The sequence below is a fragment of the Bufo bufo genome, chromosome 4, assembly GCF_905171765.1.
Source record: "Bufo bufo chromosome 4, aBufBuf1.1, whole genome shotgun sequence".
Classification (NCBI taxonomy): Eukaryota; Metazoa; Chordata; class Amphibia; order Anura; family Bufonidae; genus Bufo; species Bufo bufo.
The window spans coordinates 601722441-601745967 of record NC_053392.1 but is presented as its reverse complement, the minus strand read 5'-3'; the positions used below and the strand labels follow the sequence as shown (position 1 = coordinate 601745967).

The following is a 23527-nucleotide window of genomic DNA, read 5'->3' as shown; positions in this document are numbered from 1 at the left end:
TGTCTGAGGGGGAGCTCAGCTGCTGATATAGGAGGTGGATATGGGTGGAGCAGAGAACGTTCCCAATCAGCAAGGTAAAGCCTGGAGTTATGTCCGATCACCCTCACCTGGAGACATCATGGGAGCACATTTAGGCTACTGTAGGGCTACATAGCGAATTCTTGTTGCCAAAAAGTCATGTGACATTTTTATAATAATAGACACGACAGTTGCAAAAAAAAAATCCATCCAAGTTGTATTTTTGTGTGACACCGTTGACTATCATTATAAAATATGTTGCGAGACATTTTGTTGCACAACTTATTGTTGCCTTAGGCTAGGGCTACACAGCGACAATAAGGCTACGTCTACACTGCTACGTTTTTTTTGTAATGATAGTCAATGCCGTCGCACCGCAACATGCTGCAACTGCAATGTGACAGTCACACAAAAATCCAACTTGGATGGATTTTTTGCAACTGTCGTGTCACAGTAACAGCGTGTTGCGGTGCGACACCATTGACATTCAGTACAAAAAAACGTTGCAGTGTAGTTGTACCCTTTTTGTAAGGCCTCCTGCACACGAATGTGTGCTGCTCGTTGCCTTATTGCGGACCACACACGGGCGCCGTTACGTGGGCATTTCCCATCACTTCAATGGGTCCCCAAATCCGAAGATGCGGTGCGGAACGGAAGTACAGATTGGAACCCCAAAGAAGCACTACGGAGTGCTTCTGTGGTGTTCCGTTACGCAAAAAGATAGAACTTGTTCTATCTTTTTGCGGAACGAACGGATCGTGGATCCTATTCAAGTGAATGGGTCTACGATCCGCATGCGACTGCCCCACGGTCGGTGCCCGTGCATTGTGGACCGCAGTTTGCAGTCCATAGCACGGCCACGGGGCTCTTACTTTCATGTGAACAAGCCCTTAGGGTTCTAGGGTTCCTTCACACGGCTGTATGAACGGATTCACACCCGTCCCGCAATTTTGCAGAAGGTCTGTGTGTGCTGTCCGCATCCGTTATTCCGTACCGCGGCTCTGCAGAAAAGATAGAACATGTCCTATTCTAACATGATTATAACGGAATCCATAAGACGGAAGTCAAAACGGAAGCCTTTAAGAGGCACTCCGTTTTGATCCGTCATAATAGAAGTCTATGAGAATTATAACGTCTGGTTCCCGTTATGCAAGACGGACAACAAAGTCCTGTCGATAGGACTTTTTTTTCGTTCTGCATAATGGAAACCAGACGGATACGTTAGGATTCCCATAGACTCCTATTATGACGGATCAAAACGGAGTGCCTCTTAAAGGCTTCCGTTTTGACTTCCGTCTTATGGATTCCGTTATTTTCTGTTATAACCATGTTAAAATGGAAAACAAAAACGGAATCCATAACGGTGATGTGAACAAGCTTGTAAGGCTAGGGCTACACGGCGACATGTGTTGCAGAAAAGTTGTTTAAGGCCTTCTGCACACAAACGCCCCGTGGCCGTGCTGCGGCCCGCAGACCCTTTCACTTTAATGTATCAGCGATCCGGCCGTTCCGCAAAAAGATAGGACACGTTCTATCTTTTTGCGAAACGGAAGTACGGTACAAAACCCTGCGGAAGCACTCTGAAGGATTCTGTTCCGTGCTTCCATTCCACATCATTCTGCATCTCCGAATTTGCGGACCCATTGAAGTGAATGGGTCCGTGACCGTGATGCGGAATGCCCACTGAACGGCGCCCGTGTATTGCGGATCCGCAAATGTGGTCCGCAATATGGCAACGAGCAGCACACATTCGTGTGCAGGAGGCCTTACAAAAAGGGTACAACTACACTGCAACGTTTTTTTGTAATGAATGTCAATGGTGTCGCACCGCAACACGCTGTTACTGTGACACGACAGTTGCAAAAAATCCAAATAAGTGGGATTTTTGTGTGACTGTCACATTGCAGTTGCAGCATGTTGCGGTGCGACGGCATTGACTATCATTACAAAAAAACGTAGCAGTGTAGTTGTACCCTTAGGCTACGTCTACACAACGACAATAAGTCGCGCGACAGATAGGGCACAACTACACTGCAACATTTGTAGCGCAACATTTTGTTGCACTAATGTCGCACGACAATTTTTAGAATGGCAGTCTATGGTGTCGCACTGCAACTGCGACGCAACAGTCGCAGAAAAATCCATCTCGAATTGATTTTCTGCGACTGTTGCGTCGCAGCATGTTGCAGTGCGACACCATAGACTGCCATTATAAAAATTGTCGTGCGACAAATGTCGTCGTGTAGATGTAGCCTTATTGTCGCTGTGTAGACCTAGCCTAAGGCAACAGTAAGTGCAACATATTTTATAATGATAGTCAATGGTGTCACACAAAAATACAACTTGGATGGATTTTTTATTTTTTTTTGCAACTGTCGTGTCTTTCATTATAAAAATGTCACATGACTTTTTGGCAACAAGAATTCGCTATGTAGCCCTACAGTAGCCTAAATGTGCTCCCATGTTGTATCCAGGTGAGGGTGATCGGACATAACTCCAGGCTTTACCTTGCTGATTGGGAACGTTCTCTGCTCCACCCATATCCACCTCCTATATCAGCAGCTGAGCTCCCCTCAGACACATCCAGACATGGAGGTGAGGAGAAGACTTCTGCTGGGGCTGCTCTCTGTACTGGGGATTGCAGTACAAGCGTCTGATGTCTCCAGTCAGAACCAGTTGCCTTCATTTTGTCACAACTATGACTGTCCAAAGTACCAGCTGGTGAAAGAATATGCTGTAAGTGTGGGGGAGGGGCGGTGGAGCCATCATGTCTTCTAGTTGTGGATTCACTTATTAGTTATTATTTTCACCTAATGTTCTAGAATGATCAGTTTTCTTCTGTCAATTGGTAAAACCATCCTGTGGTGTCCTAGTCTCTGTATCTGTAACTGGTGGTCATTGGGTGCACCTCTCGCGGCCTGTGCTCTTGGAGTGAAAACTACTCCGGCCCTTTGACTGGAATAGTTCTCCTTCTTATGCCCACTTCCAGCTGTAAAGACTGTAGATCAGTCAGGGCTAGGCTTGAGTGAATTGTGCTTCGGATCATAGATCCAAAGTTGACTCATTCAAAAACACATGGGGTCATTATCAAACTTGTGTAAAATAGAACTGGCTTAATTGCCCCTAGCAACCAATCAGATTACACCTCTTGTTTTCCAAAGGAGCTATGAAAGATGCAATCTGGTTGCTATTGGCAACTAAGCCAGTTCTACTTTACACCAGTTTGATAACTCTCCCTTAGTTTTTACTGCTGTTTCTATACAGTGTTAAAATGTATTGTCTCCGTGAAGGTTTACTTCATATTGCCCAAAGTTGTGAGACTTTGGGGATTTACCACCATATTTTAAAACTCTTCAAGGTAGGAATCCTTAGTGGGCTTTGGTACTGGCTGTAGGGTTGCCACCTTTCCCAACAAAAAATACTGGCCATGTTAAGCCACACCCCAAAGGGTGTGGCTATAAACGTGGCTTAACCTGGGATGTTAAGTTGCTATCTCACTGTGGCTCCAAATATTAATGCCCTCATTAGTGCCCCCAGTAATAATGCCTCCATCAGTGCACCCCAGAATTAATGCCCCCAGTAAGAGTAATGGGCCCATTAGTGCCCCCTAGTAATAATAATGCTTCAATCAGTGCACCCCAGAATTAATGTCCCCATTAGTGCCCCTCACAAACCACCAGCATTACCTTTTAAAGTATCCAGCATTATGTGCCTAAATATTCTTTTCTTCCTCTGGCCAGATGCACCAAAATCTTAAACGAACTTTAATCCCCTGCACGCGCTATGTAACAGCAGAGTTTTAAGTCAATGGGGCAGCGGCCTCCCCGATTCAAGTCAGGATAACCACACCCCCTTTCCCTGCCTCTTTGCTTTTGATTTACAGTCGCTAGCTTTCGGCTGTTCAGCAAAGGCATCAGATGTTCATGTGCGGCTGTCAATCAGAGGTAAAGGGGCAGGGAAAGGGGGTGTGGTTATCATGACTTGAATCGGGGAGGCCGCTGCCCCCTTGACTTCAAACTCTGCTGTTACATAGAGCGTGCAGGGGATTAAAGTTCGTTTAAGATTTTGGTGCATCTGGCCGGAGGAAGAAAAGGATCCTTGGGAACATACTGCTGGCTACTTTAAGGTAAAGCTGGTGGTTTGGGAGGTGTTTTTTAGGTGACAGGTTCCCTTTAAACATAGCACATCCACAGTGCCCCAGTGACCTGCGTAGTGTTCAGCCTCTGTGGCTGATGGCTATGCTGTCTCTCATAGAAGCGTGTACACAAGATGTCCGGGTCCTGGTGCATGCTAAGGACTGGTACATAAACTGCTCGTAGTCTGTAGGGAAGCTGGATCTCCTGAGGTGGTCTCTCCTCAGCAAGCAGCTAGAACCCCAGTGGACCTCCCTACAGGAGCTGTTGCTGCTCTGAGGTGTCCTCTCCTCAGCTGGCAGCCACAAACTCCAGAATCTTCCTCCTAGAGGAAGGTTGGATCCACCCCTGACTAGCCTCATGGGACCTCTGACTTCCTATACGACCTTATGGGATTTGTGGGTCATGTATTTTAAGTATTATGTGCATTACCCCTCCTCTTTGAGCAGGCAGTCTGGGTTCACTATCAGATCAGTGACAGGGTTTGATCACTGGAGGAAGCATGTTACCTTTTTGTATTTGCTTGTACTCTTCATTTGAGTAGAAAAAACATTACTCTTCAAGAGCTCATGACAGTTCTGTGGTCTGCAAATTGTGGATCTGCATATAAGCTGGCCCATAATACAACAGTCCTGTCCATAATGTGGACAATAAGACTTTTTTTTTTGTGGCCCCATTGGAGAGGTTCTGCATACGGGCTGTAAAAAAAAAAAGCACAACACACCCTACAATCATGTGTGAGTCTGAAGACCTAGTTTTACTTCTAACTGGTCATCCTATCCTAGCTGCTGACAGTTTAATTGTGTTCTAATTGGATGTTTACATTTTCAGGATTTTGAACTTCGTCGCTATGAGGAAACTCATTGGGTGACAACTTCACTAAAACAGGACCCTTTTAACATGGGGATGGTGACTAGCTTCAGTCGTCTGTTTATGTATATCAATGGGAAGAATGCTGAAGGTAGGTTGTGTTCTTGTATAAGGCCATATTGTGCGGTTCTCTGTTCTGGAGTACTATTCTTATCATCAAAAGGATTGAAACCCTGACAGAACCAATTATAAGTAAATGCCAACAGTACTGTCTGGCACTGCACCAGAACAATAATGGCAAAGAATAAAATGGAATCCAAAGCTTTAAAGGGCTTCTCATCTCAGATAATGGACGCATATCGATGGATATATCGAACGGAGCCCTGAAAGTGGTGAGGGCACACTGCGCATGTACAGCCGCCCTCCATTTATTTCTGTGGCCACCGAAAATAGCTGAACGCTGGCTCTGCTACTTCCGTCAGGCCCATAGAAGTGAATGGGAGCGGTGGCCGGTCATGCACGGAGCGCTCCCATTCTCTTCTGTGGGCTGAGTGCTTGGTGACTGGATTCCTCCAGCCACCACTTTGTGTGGCTCTGTTCCCGCTATAGGTGCGGCTTCCAGCGGTGGGGACTCACACCTGTAAGACAATGGGGGCATATCCTAGCGATATGCCCCCACTGTCTGAGATGAGGCAACAATGGAGCATCCTTGTGTCTAGAGCTTCAAACCATGACATAATATGGAGATTCTGTATTCTAACACTAACGTATGGTGATGTAGGAATTTTCCCATAAAGATATGCATCTGGCCTACAATGTGGAGACGTCCAAACCCATGAAGATGTGTATTAACACCAGTCGTATAAATGAAAATTGACTTTGGACTTCACTCAAACAACTTGGTGTCTAATGTTGTAAAATAAAAAAAACAAGTTAACCACTTCACATCCAGGCCATTTGCCCCCTTTCCTGACCAGGCCTAATTTTGCAAATCTGACATATGTCACTTTATGTGGTATTAGCTTTTGGAACTCTTTTACTTATCCAAGCCATTCAGAGACTGTCTTCTCGTGACACATTGTACTTCATGATGGTCATAAATTTGAGTCAATATATTTCAACTTTATTTATTAAAAAATCCAACATTTACCAAAAATTCAATTTTCAAAATTTCAATTTCCCTGCTTTTAAAACAGTGATTCCTCAAAATATTTTACTGAACATTCGCAATATGGCTCCGTTATGTTGGCATTATTTTGTAAATGTCTTTTTTTTTTAGGATGTTAGAAGGCTTAGCATTTTAGAAGCAATTCTTAAAGTAGGTTTTGGCAATTCTTAAAAATGTTAAGGACCAGTTCAGGTCTGAAGTCACTTTGTGCTGCTTACATAGTGGATACCCCCATTGTAGAAACTACACCCCTCAAGTTGCTCAACTGATTTTATAAACTGTTAACCCTTTAGGTCAGGCAGATTTTCCACTTTAATCCATTTTTATTTTTACACCAAGGGGTTAACAGACAAATAAAACAATATTTATTACCGATTCTGCGGTTTACAGAAACACCCCACATGTGGTCGTAAACTGATATAAGGGCGCAGAAGAAAAGTATCGCCATATGGTTTTTGTAAGGCAGATTCTGCTGAACTGGTTTTTAGATGGCATGTCCCATTTGAAGCCCCCTGATGCACCCTTAGTAGAAACTCCCAAAAAGTGACCCTATTTTGTAAACTAGGGGATAAGGTGCCAGTTTTATTGGTACTATTTTGAGGTACATATGAATTTAATTTGCGGTATATTTATTTTTGTGAGGCAAGGTAACCAAAAAATGGCTGTTTTGGCACGGTTTTTATTTTTTACAACGTTCATCTGACAGGTTAGATCATGCACTATTTTTATAGAGCTGGTTGTTACAGATGCGGTGATGCCTAATGCGTTTTTTTAATTTTTTTTATTCAATTTAGCATGATGATGGCATTTTTGAAACAAAAAATGATTTAATGTGTTCTTGTTCTGAGATTTTATATATATATATATATATACTTCAAATTTTTTATGGTGTGGATCATGTGATATATTTATAGAGCTGACCGTCAGACACAACAATATCAAATGTCTCTTTTTTAAACATGACCACATGGCGCTTCCTGATCTCTGTATACAGCAATCTAGAAGGCAGGGACACCTGGAAACTGTCCCTGCCTTCTCTCTGGGTTGCCCTGCTGTCACTGAACCCACTCTGCAGCTGCACAATTAGCATGCAGCTGCCATCTCTGAATGGACGTTGAGAAACGTCCATTCTGAGATGGAGATCCACCTCCCGGATGTTTATAGGCAACGGGCAGAAGGGAGGTGGTTAAGGACGTGCATATTAAGTAGTTCTGTAGTTGACTTGCAGAACGAGGTGTTAGCCCTGATACAAGAGGTATTGAGATGTAGCTATCCAGTGAGGTGTCTTGGAGGCCGTGTAGACAATATGGCATCAATATGTTGTATAATCCATACTGACAATCGGTTTCCTTTATAGGGCTGAAGATGAATAGGACAGTACCGGTGATGGTATACATGCCATTAAAGCAACCACTTGCTGGTAGTGCCACTATGTCCTTCTTTGTGCCACATGAAGTGAAGAAACCTCCGACACCTACAGACCCTGAAGTTTACCTGGATACATATCCTGCTTTTTCTCTATATGTTAAGTAAGTCGCTGCCAGTTTGTGGTCCATTTGTTCTGTTGTAGCAAGCGACATGTAAAGAAAAATCTAAAACTATGGCAAAGACATTGCATGACAAGGGTGAATATAGTGTTTATGCCTAAATATTTCTTAGGTCCCATTTACACAACCATGTTTTGTGGAATGCAAAAACCCAGATCCACAAGTTACTGACAGTATGCACACAGCATCACGGTGCTGACCCATGACTTAAAGGGGGTTGTCCAGATTCAGGGCTGAACCCAGACAACCCTCTTTAAATGGGATTGTACATGTTGTGGTGAAGCACAGGACTTGTCATATCTTGGATGTAGAAGGACTTCTGAAACCATGCAGCAAGATGGGACAAGCTCTAGACATTGTCACAACATGCGGCACAAGGACCCATTGAAGTTAATGGATTTGTGGTGTGCACACAGCCGGTTTCTGTTCTGTGAGCTCTGTAAATGAGACCTTATACAGGCACATCGAGCAACTGAACATAGAGGGTCTGATTTCTCAGACCTCACAACCAGCTGAACTTGGCAGGTGAACTGCTGTACAGTATAGGGGCCCCTACACACATGTGGACTATTACTACTAAAATGTCACCCTTTGCCTAATCTTTAACTTGGCTTTTTTGGAACCATGGGGCAGTTAAATCTGGTGCGGTTTATGGTTGATGCTGGATAAAATCTTAGTTTTTAGGCTGTCTACGGTAAGTTTACATTGACTTGGTTTGCTGCAAAAAAGTTCCAATATTGGTGCAGTTTACTTAAACCCCACACTTTCCTACAAACCAATGCACATTTCCAATAAACCACACCTGATAGACAAGACCTAAAACAGGTAAGAAAACACTAAGTGCAGATTGTTCCAGAACTGATGTATTTTCTGTTTCAGTGTTTATGGAGTTTTTAATTTCAAACTGTTAAATTACTTTAGTCTGATTTGTTAGTGTAAAGCAGAATAACAGTATAATCCGGTTATCCAAGAAACAAATTCCAATATAATCAGATTACATTCCTTCTTAAGTAAAGCATCCTATTATACTTCAATGAAGCAACCTTCTATTTGGTGCATGCTTCATGTGGTCAGAAAGGTGTAGAAGAGAAAATGAACTGGTAGGTGAGGATAGAGATGAAATAAAGATGGCAACTAGAGAGAATCTATTTGATATATTATATAATGAAAGCTTGGATAATCTGTTGGATTAAACTCTAGCTGTAGGATTCTCTCCAGCTGTTAAACTACAACTCCCACCGTGCCCTGCTGATGGCTGTAGGCAGTCTGAGCATGCTGGGAGTTGTAGTTTTGCAACTGCTGGATTGCCTCCGGTTGGCCATACCTGATATATCATGTTGAATGGAAAGTGTAATTTCTTTTACATTGATGCAGCACCAAAAATCCTATAAATCGTTCTCCAATAACGAGTTTAATGAAGGGGTAGGTCTCATGTTCCGGCTAGTAGTGTCTAACACGGATTACCGTATTTTTACCGGATTACCGTTACAGATTACCGTATTTTTTACATCGCAGGCTGCAATGTATAAGCGAGCAGGGAGGGACTGGGAGGAGGAGCTGGGAGCCGGCAATTGGGGTGGTGCAGTCACGTCACTGTAGTCCGGCCCCGCCGCTCCAGTGCTGCACTATACAAATCTAAAATGTCTCATTCAATTAAGTGATTAAACATGCCCCCCACTTAATATTACCATACATTCTAACCGCTACTGTAGAATGCAGGCAGGCCGGGCAGCCTAACTCCCTGATGTCACGTGCCTGCGCCGCCTACTTTATGAATGAAGCGGGCGGCGCAGGCAAGTGACATCAGTGAGTGACCGCCCAGCCTGCCTGCATTGTACAGAAGATGTTAGGATGTACGGTAATATTAGTGGGGGGGGGGCATGTGTAATCACTTAATTGAATGAGACCTTTTTATATTTGTATACTGGGGGATCTGTGGATGACAGTTTTATGGGGAACATCTGTGGATGGCACATATACAACAGCACCACCCACAGACCCCCCCCAAACCCCCCCCCCCCCGGTAACAGTGCGTCATCTACAGATTCCCAGTAATAGTGCCATTCACAGACCACCATTAGTTCCAAAAGCACACCTTTTGGTTAAATTATTTTTTTGCTTTTCCACCCCAAACAAAGCGTCTTATAGGGCAAACAAATACACTAGCTCTAATGTTTGAGGTCACCAAACATGAATAATGACCCTCTTGAACTGCTGCAAATTTAATTTTAAAAAATCTAAAGCATTGGGGCCATATATTACATATTGTATATTATATTATTCAGCTTACATGGCAAGAAACCTTCACCTGTTATCTTTCAATAGATGTCAAATGCTATGGAGTCTTTAATTGTAATGCGCACACCTGCCTCTTTGGTGGTTTGAGCACTAGTGGTAAATGTGGGGGAAAAGTTGATGCTTCATTCTAGAGGCATCTCCTAGCAGTAGATGGGATTCTTGAATGCAGATAATGTCTGTTTTTTTTTTTTTTTTCCTCTATTGGGATTTGCATCCCCACCTATCCCTTGGTTGAACTTGATGGACATATGTCTATTAACTGATGTAACTTGATGTGTAATTATATACAGTTATCTGCTGGATCTTATTAATTTTTTTTCTCTTCCAGGACTTTTGGAGGATATGCCTCTAACGCTATGTATGTCGAGCAAGCTAAAGCCCTAGCACAGAACCTGGCTGCCCTTGGTCTGCAGTTTGATTATACATACTTTGTACGTGCTGGCTACAATTCTCCTTTAGAATTTTTCGGGCGCCACAATGAGGTGTGGTACATGGCAAAGTCCCCTCAGCAGTGGGAATTTCTTGATCTTTCTGCTGCTCAGCCCTGGATGTGATCCTCATGCCTTCTCTTCATACAGCTCAGAGGCCAACGTGCAAAATAGTATGGCTGTTACATCTTCAGCATTGCCTTGTAAGTGTTATGTATGTGCTATTTTTGTACCGGATTTTGCAGCAATAAAATATTTGTATACTGTGGCTTTTCTTGGTTTATATACTTGAGGGGATTTTCTTTGTGTACATAATAACCCCTGGCGGATGAAGTGGGACAAATATCATTGTGGGGTCGTATATATGCCAGCAGGGGGACATTTATTAAGACCAGTGTTTTCCAAGATGGTCTCAACTCCCATTGCTCTACTGGAAGAAGCACAAGTTGTGTAGTCAAAAGCCCCTATGTAAGTTCTGAGGAAGTGCCAAAGTCTGTGTGACAGACTTAAGGGGCGTTTTCCAAGACTTTCTGACCAGTGGGAGGCTGACACCTGGGGACCCCACCAATCATCTGTTTGAGAAGGCTGCAGCGCTTGCAGTAATGACACATCCATCAGTCATGTGGCCTAGCCGCAGCTCAGCCCTATAGAATGTGGATGAGCACAATGCCAAGCACAGATGCTATATGATGTACGGTGCTGTGAGCACCACAAACGGCTGATCAGTGGGGGTCCCAGGTGTTGGACCCCCATGATCAGATACTGATGACCTACTGAGGCTGGGTCATAATTTAGAGTCTTGGAAAACCTATAACACCCTGCCATATTTCACCTTAAGGACCAGGATGTTTTTTGGAAACTTGACACGTGTCACTATGTGGTAATAACTTCAGATTGCTTTTACTTATCCAATCGAGTCTGAAATTGTTTTCTCGCCACACATCGTACTTCATGATAGCGAAAAAATGTTGTTTATATAATTCACCTTTTTATTAAATCCAAAATTTACAGAATTAGGAATTTTCAGAACTCTGCTTTTCAGGCAGATAGTGTTACATCATGAGTTCTTACCTTACATTCCCCATATGTCAAATTTCAGGTTTGCATATATTTTGTAAATGTAATTAAATTTTTTAGGATCTTATAAGGCTTAGGCCTCATGCACATGACTGTATTTTTTGTGAACCCATTGAAATGAATGGCTCCATATATGATCCACAAAAAAAGACACTGAAAGAAAAATGCATTTGTGTGCATGAAGCCTTAGAATTTTAGAAGCAAATTAAGGAATTTCTGAAACCCACCTTTTTTAAGGACTTCTTTAATTCTAGAGTTGCTTTGTGGGGCTTACATGGTGGAAAACACCCATAAATGACCCCATTGTAGAAACAACACCTCGTTATTCAAAACTGAATTTACAAACTTTGTTAACCCTTTAGGTGTTCCACAAGAATTAAAGAGAATTTAAAAATTTCACTTAGCTTTTTTTTTTTTTTTTCCCTGTATCACAACAAGAGTTAACGGACAAATAAAACAATATTTATTACCCAATTCTACAGTGTACAGAAATGCCCCCACATGTGGTCGTAAACTGCTGTACAGGCATATGGCAGGGTGCAGAAGGAAAGGAGAACAGAATTTTTGGACAGCAGATTTCACTGGGATAATCAGAGGACCTGTCACCGATTATTACACTATGAACTAACTATACAGACATGTAGAGCGGCGCCCGGGGATCTCACTGCACTTAATATTATCCCTGGGCGCCGCTCCGTTCTCCCGTTATGCCCTCCGGTATCTCCGTTCACTAAGTTATGGTAGGCGGAGTCTGCCCTTGTCCTTCTGTAGTGCTGGCCAATCGCATTGCAGAGCTCACAGCCTGGGAGAAAATAACCTCCCAGGCTGTGAGCTCTGCGCTGAGATTGGCCAGCACTAGAGCAGAACAAGGGCAGACTCCGCCTACCATAACTTAGTGACTGGTATCTCCGCCTACTATAACTTAGTGAGCGGAAATACCGGAGGGCATAACGGGAGAACTGAGCGGCGCCCGGGGATAATAGTAAGTGCAGTGAGATCCCCGGGCGCCGCTCTACATGTCTGTATACTTAGTTCATAGTGTAATAATCGGTAAAAGGTCCTCTTTAAATTGCCATGACCTTAACCCCCCCCCCTCCCCCGATGCACTGTTAGAGTAGAAACTCCCAAAAAATGACCCCACTTTTAAAAATATAGGATAAGGTAACACTTTTATTGGTACTACTTTGTGGTATATATGACTTTTGACTGCTCTATATTAGGCTTTTTGTGAGGCAAGGTAATCAAGAAATGGCAGTTTGTATTTTATGGTGTTCACCTGACAGGTTAGATCATGTGCTATTTTTATAGAGCAGGTTATTATGGACACAACACCAAATACCATATATAATAAACATTTTATAAAAAAAAAATTTAACTCTTGTTTGACTTTTCTAAAAGCCATATTTATTCGGGCGATTTCTTATGTAAGGGCTCAGTTTTGTGGCAAGGGGTTGACTGTTTGGTACTACTTTGCAGTACATACTACTTCTTGGTCGTTTGGTATTACACTTTTTGTGATGTATGGTGACAATTTTTTTTTTCCTGACTGGGTGAATTGCATGAAATTTTTATAGAGCAGGTTGATATGGACGTGGCGATACCAAATTTGTCTTATTTTGGTTTAACACAATAGAATTTTTGAATCATGTTTGTCGCCATTTCCTGAAAGCCATATCTTTTCCATTCCATCCACTGACTGCCAGAAGAGAGGTGACCCCCTTGACCTCTGTAGGGGCAGGAATATACAGAGCATAGATGTTGCTAGGATCTCAAAAGATCTGGGGCCCAAGCCCCAATGCATGTTGACCAGTTCTCTAAGTCGACCAACCACCGCAAACACTAGCACTGAAGACATTTTACTGTACTTGCTATACCTCTCACATCCAGTGCCTCCTATGTGATGTCTCCTCACGTAGAGCTTCTCTGCCATCATCTCCATTCGTTCCGGACAACTTCTCTCAGCCACCTTGTCTCTGCAGAGTGTAACACATGGACATCTTAGGGTCCTCACTTTTCTGTACCCCAAATGCTATTCTGAAGAAAAATGAGTCATACAGATAATCTTCCTCATAGTAATAGTGCTCCTCAGTCCCACCAATAGTAATTCCCTTCTAGAATGCCCTCATTAGTAATACTGTTCACTACAGTGCCCCCAACAGTGATGGTGCTCGCCAAGAGTGCCTCCATTAGTAGAAGAGCCCTCCATTAGTAGTAATAGCGCCCCCCACTGACCCCTCAGTAGTAATAGCGCCCCCCACTGACCCCTCAGTAGTAATAGCGCCCCCCACTGACCCCTCAGTAGTAATAGCGCCCCCACTGACCCCTGAATTTAAAATGCCCCCACATGTATATCGCACCCTGTTAGATTGCTCACCCTGATGTGCCCCAGTATTTATCGCCCCTACTGTTATAATGCCCCTAAAGTGCCCCCTGTAGTTATATTCCTCTGTTTAGTGTCCTCAGAAATTATAATTCCTCAGCCCCCAACATAGTCAGATGTAAATAACTCTATTTCCCTCCATCATAGTCTCATGTAAATACCATCGCACCACCTCTCCAGCCCCCTCCAATATAAAGTCCCATGTAAAAAACATCCCTATCTACCTACAGCCCCCTCCACGTAAATAGCATCACCCCATTCCGAGCTGCCTTCAACATACAGTCCCATGTAAAGAACATCACGCCCTCCCCAGCCACCTTCAACATACAGCCCCATGTAAATAACATTACCCCTCAACATTCAGTCCTGTGTAAATATCACTCCCTTCCACAGCCACCTTCAATATATATAGTCCCATGTAAATAACATCACCCTGCCCTAGCAACCTCCAACATGCATTCCCATGTAAAAAAAACTTCCCTCCCTTCAGCCCTAATATACAGTCCCAGTTAAATAACCATAACTCCCAACATTGCTCTGCCTCTCGCTTCACTTATCCCCTCCTCATGTAGCAGACCTCACCACAGCTTCTTCACAGAACTTCTCTTCACTGCTGAGCCGTCCTCTCCTGTACTGGTCACATGATAGTGACATCATCGCAGGTCCTTTCCAGCTACAGCATTTAGAACTGATCACATGACCTGTGATGTGACCACAGGTCCTTCAGCGCTTGCAGGGCATTAGATTCAATTGTATTGCTGTCCTGAGGACGGCAATACAGTTGTATCTATCTGGCAGGCAGGACATTCGGGGCCTGGGACAAAACATCAGGGTCCCAGGCCCTGAATGTTTTAACCTAGCAACGCCCCTGATACAGAGATAGTTTAAACTTCCCCCACCCCTCCTCCCTCTCATTGTTTTTTCTGCCCCTACGGTGTAAGCATGCAGAGAGATTCCTGAAGGTGAAGACTTCTGATTTTTTTTACTTTCAGATCTCCTGCTACCTTCCCGCGGCAGGAGCTAAGGCTAGTCAGCGGGAACAACATGGACGCTCGCTCCGGCTTAAGCTGGGACCTGCGCTCCATCCATGTCTGGGTCTTCCTTCCACTACATGTAGGAAGCAGACCTTGGATACCTTAGGTCATGGGATGCTCGCTCCGGTTCATGCTGGGGCCTGAGTTCCATCCAGATTGCTATCCTGCTTCTACAGGGTACCCTCGGTGAAACCTGGATCACATGAGACACGCGCAATGCTTGTCACGCGCATCTCCGGCTTCACATACCAGAAGCAGAGGGAGGCGAAGCTATAGCGTACCATGCAAGGTGCAAAAGGATGACGTTAGACACCAGTATTTGAAAGCAGGGCGCTCATGCAACCTGGAAACTGCATTTCATGCACCTAAAGCTCCTGCACCTCGTTCAGAGGGCTCTAAACCCTTTCCGGCTCCACCTCCTGTGAGTTCACCTATGGGGAGTATGATTTTTGCATTTGTGTCTTTTTCCCTGACCCAATGTATGATACTTGGTTGCTCTTCTGTGTTCCTTAGGGAGCAAGAGAATCTAAATCTAGAGCAAGACCTCTAAAGTGCGCTACTTGTGCCAAGAGACTTTCTGATCACTACAAAAATTAATTATGTAAAGTCTGCATCGTAAAAGAGCAGCGGCCATCTATCTTTTCTGATTTGAAATCTTTTATTTAAGAAGAGATCAGACCTTCCATGGCGTCACTGGGAGCAGGTAGTCCCACTCTAAATCCTAAAAAACCCAGGCTGAGCCAGAGGACATTAAAGAGGATGCCTCTTCCTCCAGACGAGTCTTTGAAGAGGATATCTTGTCTGAAGGAGAAATTGTGGAGGAAGATAAAAAATAAATAAAAAAAATACTACTTCTCCTCAGATGAGATGGCAGAATTAATCAAAGCCATAAGATCCACTATGGGTATAGAAGATACTCCCAAACCACGTACAGTACAGGACTAGATGTTTGGAGGTCTAAAAGCAAAAAAAATCTAAAGTATCAATGAAAAAATTAAGGACATGATTATGGATGAATGAATCGAGACAGAAAAAAGGCTAGGAGTATCAAGAGAACTCAGGAATAGATTAAGATTTGATGCTACAGAATGTAAAATATTTGATGAAATTCCCAAGATCGATATTCAGGTGGCTAAGGTAGTAAAAAAGACTGCGCTACGGTTTGAGGATTCCTTGCAACTTAGCGATCCGATGGAACGCAAAGCAGACTCCCTTCTAAGGAAAGCTTGGGAAGCTGCAATGTTTGGCGTCAAGACTAACATTGCAGCTACATCTGTAGCCAGAGCTATGAATTTCTGGTTATCAGAATTAGAAGAACATCTAAAAAATAAGAACCCCAGGGAAGATATTATAAATTGTGTCCCACTCTTAAAATCGGCAACTGCTTTTTTGGCTGACGCATCGGCTGAGTCAGTGTGTTTTTCCACCAAAGATGCAGCTTTATCCAATGCTGCTAGAAGAGCATTATGGATGAAAGCTTGGTCGGGGGATAAGGCCTTCAAGGCCAAGTTATGTTCAATCGCCTTTTCAGGCGAATTTGTATTTGTGCCAGTATTACACAAAATACAGGAAAAAGCTGCCGACAAGAAGAAGGGAAAGAAACTGGGTCCCAATTTAGATCCTATAGAGGGAAGGGTAACACAGGTCGTTGGAGCTACATCAAGGGAGGCAAAGGTAGGGGATTTATCCTCAATCCCCAAAATAAGCAGAACAAACGATGACGCCAAAGTAGGAGGAAGGTTGAAGGATTTTCTCGAGCAATGGAATCAGATCACATCAAATCCCTGGGCTTTACAGATCCTAGCACAGGGTGTGGCAGGCGCAGCACTATGAAGTGCCTTTTGCGCTGTGGCATTAGAAGAATTTTGATATCTCTAACTTTTTAGTCTAACCAGACTGTGTCTATTAGGCCTCATGCACACGACAGTATTTTTTCACGGTCCGCAAAACGGGGTTCCGTTGTTCCGTGATCCGTGTCGGTTTTTTCTTCCGTGTGTCTTCCTTCATTTTTGGAGGATCACCAGACAAGAAAAGTGAAAAAAAAAATCTAAGTCAAGTTTGCCTTGAAAATGATAGGAAAAAAATGGACACGGAGCACGGATACGGATGACAATCTTGTGTGCCTCCGTGTTTTTTCATGGACCCATTGACTTGAATGGGTCCGCGAACCGTTGTCCGTGAAAAAAATTGGACAGGTCATATTTTTTTGACGGACTGGAAACACGGATCACGGACGCGGATGACAAACATTGACGTTTGCATTTTCGTGCATTTTCCAAGTTTTCAACTGACCCATTGAAAGTCAATGGGTCCGCAGAAAATCACGGGAAACGGAACAACGGACACGGAACCCAACAACGGTCGTGTGCATGAGACCTTACTCTGTAATTCCTCGAGCACCGTTCTATGGAAGCAGTAGGTTTAAAAAGCACACCAAATGCTTGAAATACCTTTTTTATTAATTTAAACTTTTCTTCATATATAACACTGCCGCCTCCGTTACAGATAGTCCATGTACAAAACACGTGTTGAATAAAGTATCATAAAATGGCGGTATGCATAAGATGGTGGTTCAACTGTTCAATCTTGTCATTCAACATAAAATGGTGGATATATTTCTCTCTTCAGTATCTGTACTCTCACTTTAAGTTATTTAAGCACTTTATGATCTCTCTGAAAGGTATATCTAAAGTAAACCAATAGTTCACTTGCTCTACTTGGTTTGCAATTTGCTCTATACAATTGCTTATGATCTGGTATGAGCAGTTAGCATTTGTATGCAATTTGTTTGGATTGTATGGCTCAGTAGTTCGTTTGTATGGTGGAACTGTAAGTAAACATACAGTCAGGTCCATAAATATTAGGACATCGACACAATTCTAACATTTGTGGCTCTATACACCACCACAATGGATTTGAAATGTAACAAACAAGATGTGCTTTAACTGCAGACTGTCAGCTTTAATTTGAGGATATTTACATCCAAATCAGGTGGACGGTGTAGGAATTATAACAGTTTGCATATGTGCCTCCCACTTGTTAAGGAACCAAAAGTAATGGGACAGAATAATAATCATAAATCAAATTTTCACTTTTTAATACTTGGTTGCAAATCCTTTGCAGTCAATTACAGGCTGAAGTCTGGAACGCATAGACATCACCAGATGCTGGGTTTCATCCCTGGTGATTCTCTGCTACAACTGTCTTCAGTTCCTGCTTGTTCTTGGGGCATTTTCCCTTCAGTTTTGTCTTCAGCAAGTGAAATGCATGCTCAATCGGATTCAGGTCAGGTGATTGACTTGGCCATTGCATAACATTGCACTTCTTTCCCTTAAAAAACTCCTTGGGTGCTTTTGCAGTATGCTTTGGGCCATTGTCCATCTGCACTGTGACGCGCCGTCCAATGAGATCTGAAGCATTTGGCTGAATATGAGCAGATAATATTGCCCGAAACACTTCAGAATTCATCCTGCTGCTTTTGTCAGCAGTCACATCATCAATAAATACAAGAGAACCGATTCCATTGGCAGCCATACATGCCCACGCCATGACACTATCACCACCATGTTTCACTAATGAGGTGGTATGCTTAGGATCATGAGCAGTTCCTTTCCTTCTCCATACTCTTCTCTTCCCATTACTCTGGTACAAGTTGATCTTGGTCTCATCTGTCCATAGGATGTTGTTCCAGAACTGTGAAGGCTTTTTTAGATGTCGTTTAGCAAACTCTAATCTGGCCTTCCTGTTTTTGAGGCTCACCAATGGTTCACATCTTGTGGTGAACCCTCTGTATTCACTCTGGTGAAGTATTCTCTTGATTGTTGACTTTGACACACATACACCTACCTCCTGGAGAGTGTTCTTGATCTGGCCAACTGTTGTGAAGGGTGTTTTCTTCACCATGGAAAGAATTCTTTGGTCATCCACCACAGTTGTTTTCCGTGGTCTTCCGAGTCTTTTGGTGTTGCTAAGCTCACCGATGCGTTCCTTCTTTTTAAGAATGTTCCAAACAGTTGTTTTGGCCACGCCTAATGTTTTTGCTATTTCTCTGATGGGTTTGTTTAGTTTTTTCAGCCTAATGATGGCTTGCTTCACTGATAGTGACAGCTCTTTGGATCTCATCTTGAGAGTTGACAGCAACAGATTCCAAATGCAAATAGCACACTTGAAATGAACTCTGGACCTTTTATCTGCTCATTCTAATTGGGATAATGAGGGAATAACACACACCTGGCCATGGAAGAGCTGAGAATCAAATTGTCCCATTACTTTTGGTTCCTGAACAAGTGGGAGGCACATATGCAAACTGTTGTAATTCCCACACCGTTCACCTGATTTGGATGTAAATACCCTCAAATTAAAGCTGTCAGTCTGCAGTTAAAGCACATCTTGTTCGTTTCATTTCAAATCCATTGTGGTGGTGTGTAGAGCCAAAAATGTTAGAATTGTGTTGATGTCCCAATATTTATGGACCTGTTTATGGACCAGTTCAGTATACAGTTCTAATCACTATATTAACAGTAGGAACATGATATAACTGTTTTAAATACCTATTTTGGCCTCTTGCTTCCATAAAACACAGCTCTTAGTGGAGTGTCTGTTCAGCTCCTATCTCTGGTGAATAATGATTCCAGAAGCTCCGGGTAGGGGAATTTCCCACACAAGCTGTGTGTGAGGCTGGCTGTAATTGATCAAAACTCCTGGGCTGTGTAAGGCTAGCTAGGATTGGTCAAGACTCCTGCCCAGCAACAACAGTTTAACTCTTTGCTTTCTGTTGTGTCTGCTGTGTCATTGAGCTTACCTTACTACATTATATAATGAATCTTAATGGCACATTATCTTTTTCTGCTTCTGTGGACACAAAATATAACTATTACATGACATCTAAACATGAGATCACTGTAAATAACTCTGCTCTTGTCTTTAACACACAAAAATAGGAACTATATTAAGGTTATTGGCAGGTTTAGCTGTATAAACATATAAGCTATGTTAGCAACCTAGGACAGGTCTTAGCTGGCCAGCTACACTCCCACCAAAATTATCTATAATTCTATGTTCCTAGTGGTAGGACTTAAATATGAATTTGAAGAATTTTCCATCATGTTCTCAACTTCCAAGTGTCTTTTATCACTCTCAAGTTTTGCAAGTCTCTTATCCAACTCTCCCAACTTTGGCCTCAAATTTTCCGGTATGGGCTCGTCCCATCCCAACTTCTGTCTGCATAATTCTTGTAGTATTTATTTTGCTCTGAGGATTACTGGGGCCAAGAATCCCAATGGATCAAATATAGAAGCCACTGTGGAAAGAATGGTACGTCTAGTTGCAATTTTCTCTTCAATAGATACTTCAAAGAAAAACTTGTCATTCTCTACATTCCATCCCAATCCAAGTACGTTCTGGACTGGAAGATGATCTTAATTGAGATCTACAGGGTACTCTTATAATGCTGGAGGAACATATTTGCAATAATCTTTGCAGTGTTTACAAAGCGAAACATTGTTTACTTAGCTGTCCAATAGTAGCCCCTCATGTTTCAGCTATAGTCTTCATCTTGTGTCCTGCGTGTGACAGCACATGGTATAGTGTCCTGCAGTGACAGCAGCGATATGAGCGTCTCAGGAGGTCACATTTAAAACCCCAATGGATCACTCATAGTCCCCCATCACATGACGAGTCAGATGACGAAAACCGCCACGTGATCGGACGAGACCGGCCTGAGAGCGCCTCCTTAAGATGTGGAGCCGCCCCCAACCTGGTGTCAGAGCTACGTGGAGAAATGGGCGGGGATGTGGTACGCGGCTGGCTTTAATTTGCCTCCCACAGCCTGCCCGTCAGTATGTTAGAGATATGGTATGCCGAGCGCAACAATAGTGTACCTATGCGCTCAAGGCAGAATGGGTTTTACTGGCAGGTACTAGTTTCAATCACTGGTAACAATATATACTCAATGGCTTAGGATAACACAAAAGTTACTCCGAGGTGGCTCAATGGTACCTAGTAAACGTAAGCATATTTCCACAAGTAGAAATAACCCATAAAACATGCACACATCCAAAAGTATGGCAAAGAGAAAAAAAGAGAGACACTATGGGTAAGGATTGAAAATACTGAGTGGGGCAGAAGCCGAAGAGAGCCATATAAGAGCTCATGAATAGAGTTGAGCGAACACCTGGATGTTCGGCTTCGAGAAGTTCGGCCGAACTTCCCGGAAATGTTCGGGTTCGGGATCCGAACCCGACCCGAACTTCGTCCCGAACCCGAACCCGAACCCCATTGAAGTCAATGGGGACCCGAACTTTTGGGCACTAAAAAGGCTGTAAAACAGCCCAGGAAAGAGCTAGAGGGCTGCAAAAGGCAGCAACATGTAGGTAAATCCCCTGCAAACAAATGTGGATAGGGAAATGAATTAAAATAAAAATTAACCAATATCAATTGGACAGAGGTCCCATAGCAGAGAATCTGGCTTCACGTCAGTAGAGAATCAGTCTCTTCATGCCATAGCAAAGAATCTGGCTTCATGTCAGCAGAGAATCAGTCTCTTCATGCCATAGCAGAGAATCTGGCTTCATGTCAGCACAGAATCAATCTTCATGTCATCGCAGAGAATCAGGCTTCACGTCACCCACCACTGGAACAGGCCACTGTCACACATTTAGGCCCCGGCACCCAGACAGAGGAGAGAGGTCCCGTAACAGAGAATCTGGCCTTATGTCAGCACAGAATCAGTCTTCATGTCATAGCAGAGAATCAGGCTTCACGTCACCCACCACTGGAACAGGCCACTGTCACACATTTAGGCCCAGGCACCCAGGCAGAGGAGAGAGGTCCCGTAACAGAGAATCTGGCCTTATGTCAGCACAGAATCAGTCTTCATGTCATAGCAGAGAATCAGGCTTCACGTCACCCACCACTGGAACAGGCCACTGTCACACATTTAGGCCCCGGCACCCAGACAGAGGAGAGAGGTCCTGTAACAGAGAATCTGGCCTTATGTCAGCGCAGAATCAGTCTTCATGTCATAGCAGAGAATCAGGCTTCACGTCACCCACCACTGGAACAGGCCACTGTGACACATTTAGGCCCCTGCACCCAGACAGAGGAGAGAGGTCCCGTAACAGAGAATCTGGCCTTATGTCAGCGCAGAATCAGTCTTCATGTCATAGCAGAGAATCAGGCTTCATGTCACCCACCACTGGAACAGGCCACTGTCACATATTTTGGCCCAGGCACCCAGGCAGAGGAGAGAGGTCCCGTAACAGAGAATCTGGCCTTATGTCAGCACAGAATCAGTCTTCATGTCATAGCAGAGAATCAGGCTTCACGTTACCCACCACTGGAACAGGCCACTGTCACACATTTAGGCCCCGGCACCCAGACAGAGGAGAGAGGTCCCGTAACAGAGAATCTGGCCTTATGTCAGCGCAGAATCAGTCTTCATGCCATAGCAGAGAATCAGGCTTCACGTCACCCACCACTGGAACAGGCCACTGTCACATATTTAGGCCCCGGCACCCAGACAGAGGAGAGAGGTCCCGTAACAGAGAATCTGGCCTTATGTCAGCACAGAATCAGTCTTCATGTCATAGCAGAGAATCAGGCTTCACGTCACCCACCACTGGAACAGGCCACTGTCACATATTTAGGCCCAGGCACCCAGGCAGAGGAGAGAGGTCCCGTAACAGAGAATCTGGCCTTATGTCAGCACAGAATCAGTCTTCATGTCATAGCAGAGAATCAGGCTTCACGTCACCCATCACTGGAACAGGCCACTGTCACACATTTAGGCCCCGGCACCCAGACAGAGGAGAGAGGTCCCGTAACAGAGAATCTGGCCTTATGTCAGCGCAGAATCAGTCTTCATGCCATAGCAGAGAATCAGGCTTCACGTCACTCACCACTGGAACAGGCCACTGTCACATATTTAGGCCCCGGCACCCAGACAGAGGAGAGAGGTCCCGTAACAGAGAATCTGGCCTTATGTCAGCACAGAATCAGTCTTCATGTCATAGCAGAGAATCAGGCTTCACGTCACCCACCACTGGAACAGGCCACTGTCACATATTTAGGCCCAGACAGAGGAGAGAGGTCCCGTAACAGAGAATCTGGCCTTATGTCAGCGCAGAATCAGTCTTCCTGTCATAGCAGAGAATCAGGCTTCACGTCACCCACCACTGGAACAGGCCACTGTCACACATTTAGGCCCCGGCACCCAGACAGAGGAGAGGTTCATTCAACTTTGGGTTGCCCCGCAATATAATGGTAAAATGAAAATAAAAATAGGATTGAATGAGGAAGTGCCCTGGAGTAGAATAATATATTGTTAAGGGGAGGTAGTTAATATCGAATCTGCACAAGGGATGGACAGGTCCTGTGGGATCCATGCCTGGTTCATTTTTATGAACGTCAGCTTGTCCACATTGGCTGTAGACAGGCGGCTGCGTTTGTCTGTAATGACGCCCCCTGCCGTGCTGAATACACGTTCAGACAAAACGCTGGCCGCCGGGCAGGCCAGCACCTCCCAGGCATAAAAGGCTAGCTCTGGCCACGTGGACAATTTGGAGACCCAGAAGTTGAATGAGGCCGAACCATCAGTCAGTACGTGGAGGGGTGTGCACAGGTACTGTTCCACCA

At 44.0% G+C, this 23527-nt stretch overlaps 1 protein-coding gene across 1 annotated transcript; it reads left to right on the top strand.

Annotated features, from left to right (window-relative positions):
* The first annotated feature begins 2489 nt into the window (after nt 1-2489).
* On the top strand, nt 2490-10528 carry LOC120999344 (heme-binding protein 2-like). Its single transcript, XM_040430212.1, has 4 exons — nt 2490-2754; nt 4983-5112; nt 7487-7658; nt 10303-10528. The coding sequence occupies exons 1-4, from the start codon at nt 2608-2610 to the stop codon at nt 10526-10528; spliced, it is 675 nt and encodes a 224-aa protein (XP_040286146.1). The 5' UTR covers nt 2490-2607.
* The last annotated feature ends 12999 nt before the right edge of the window (nt 10529-23527 follow it).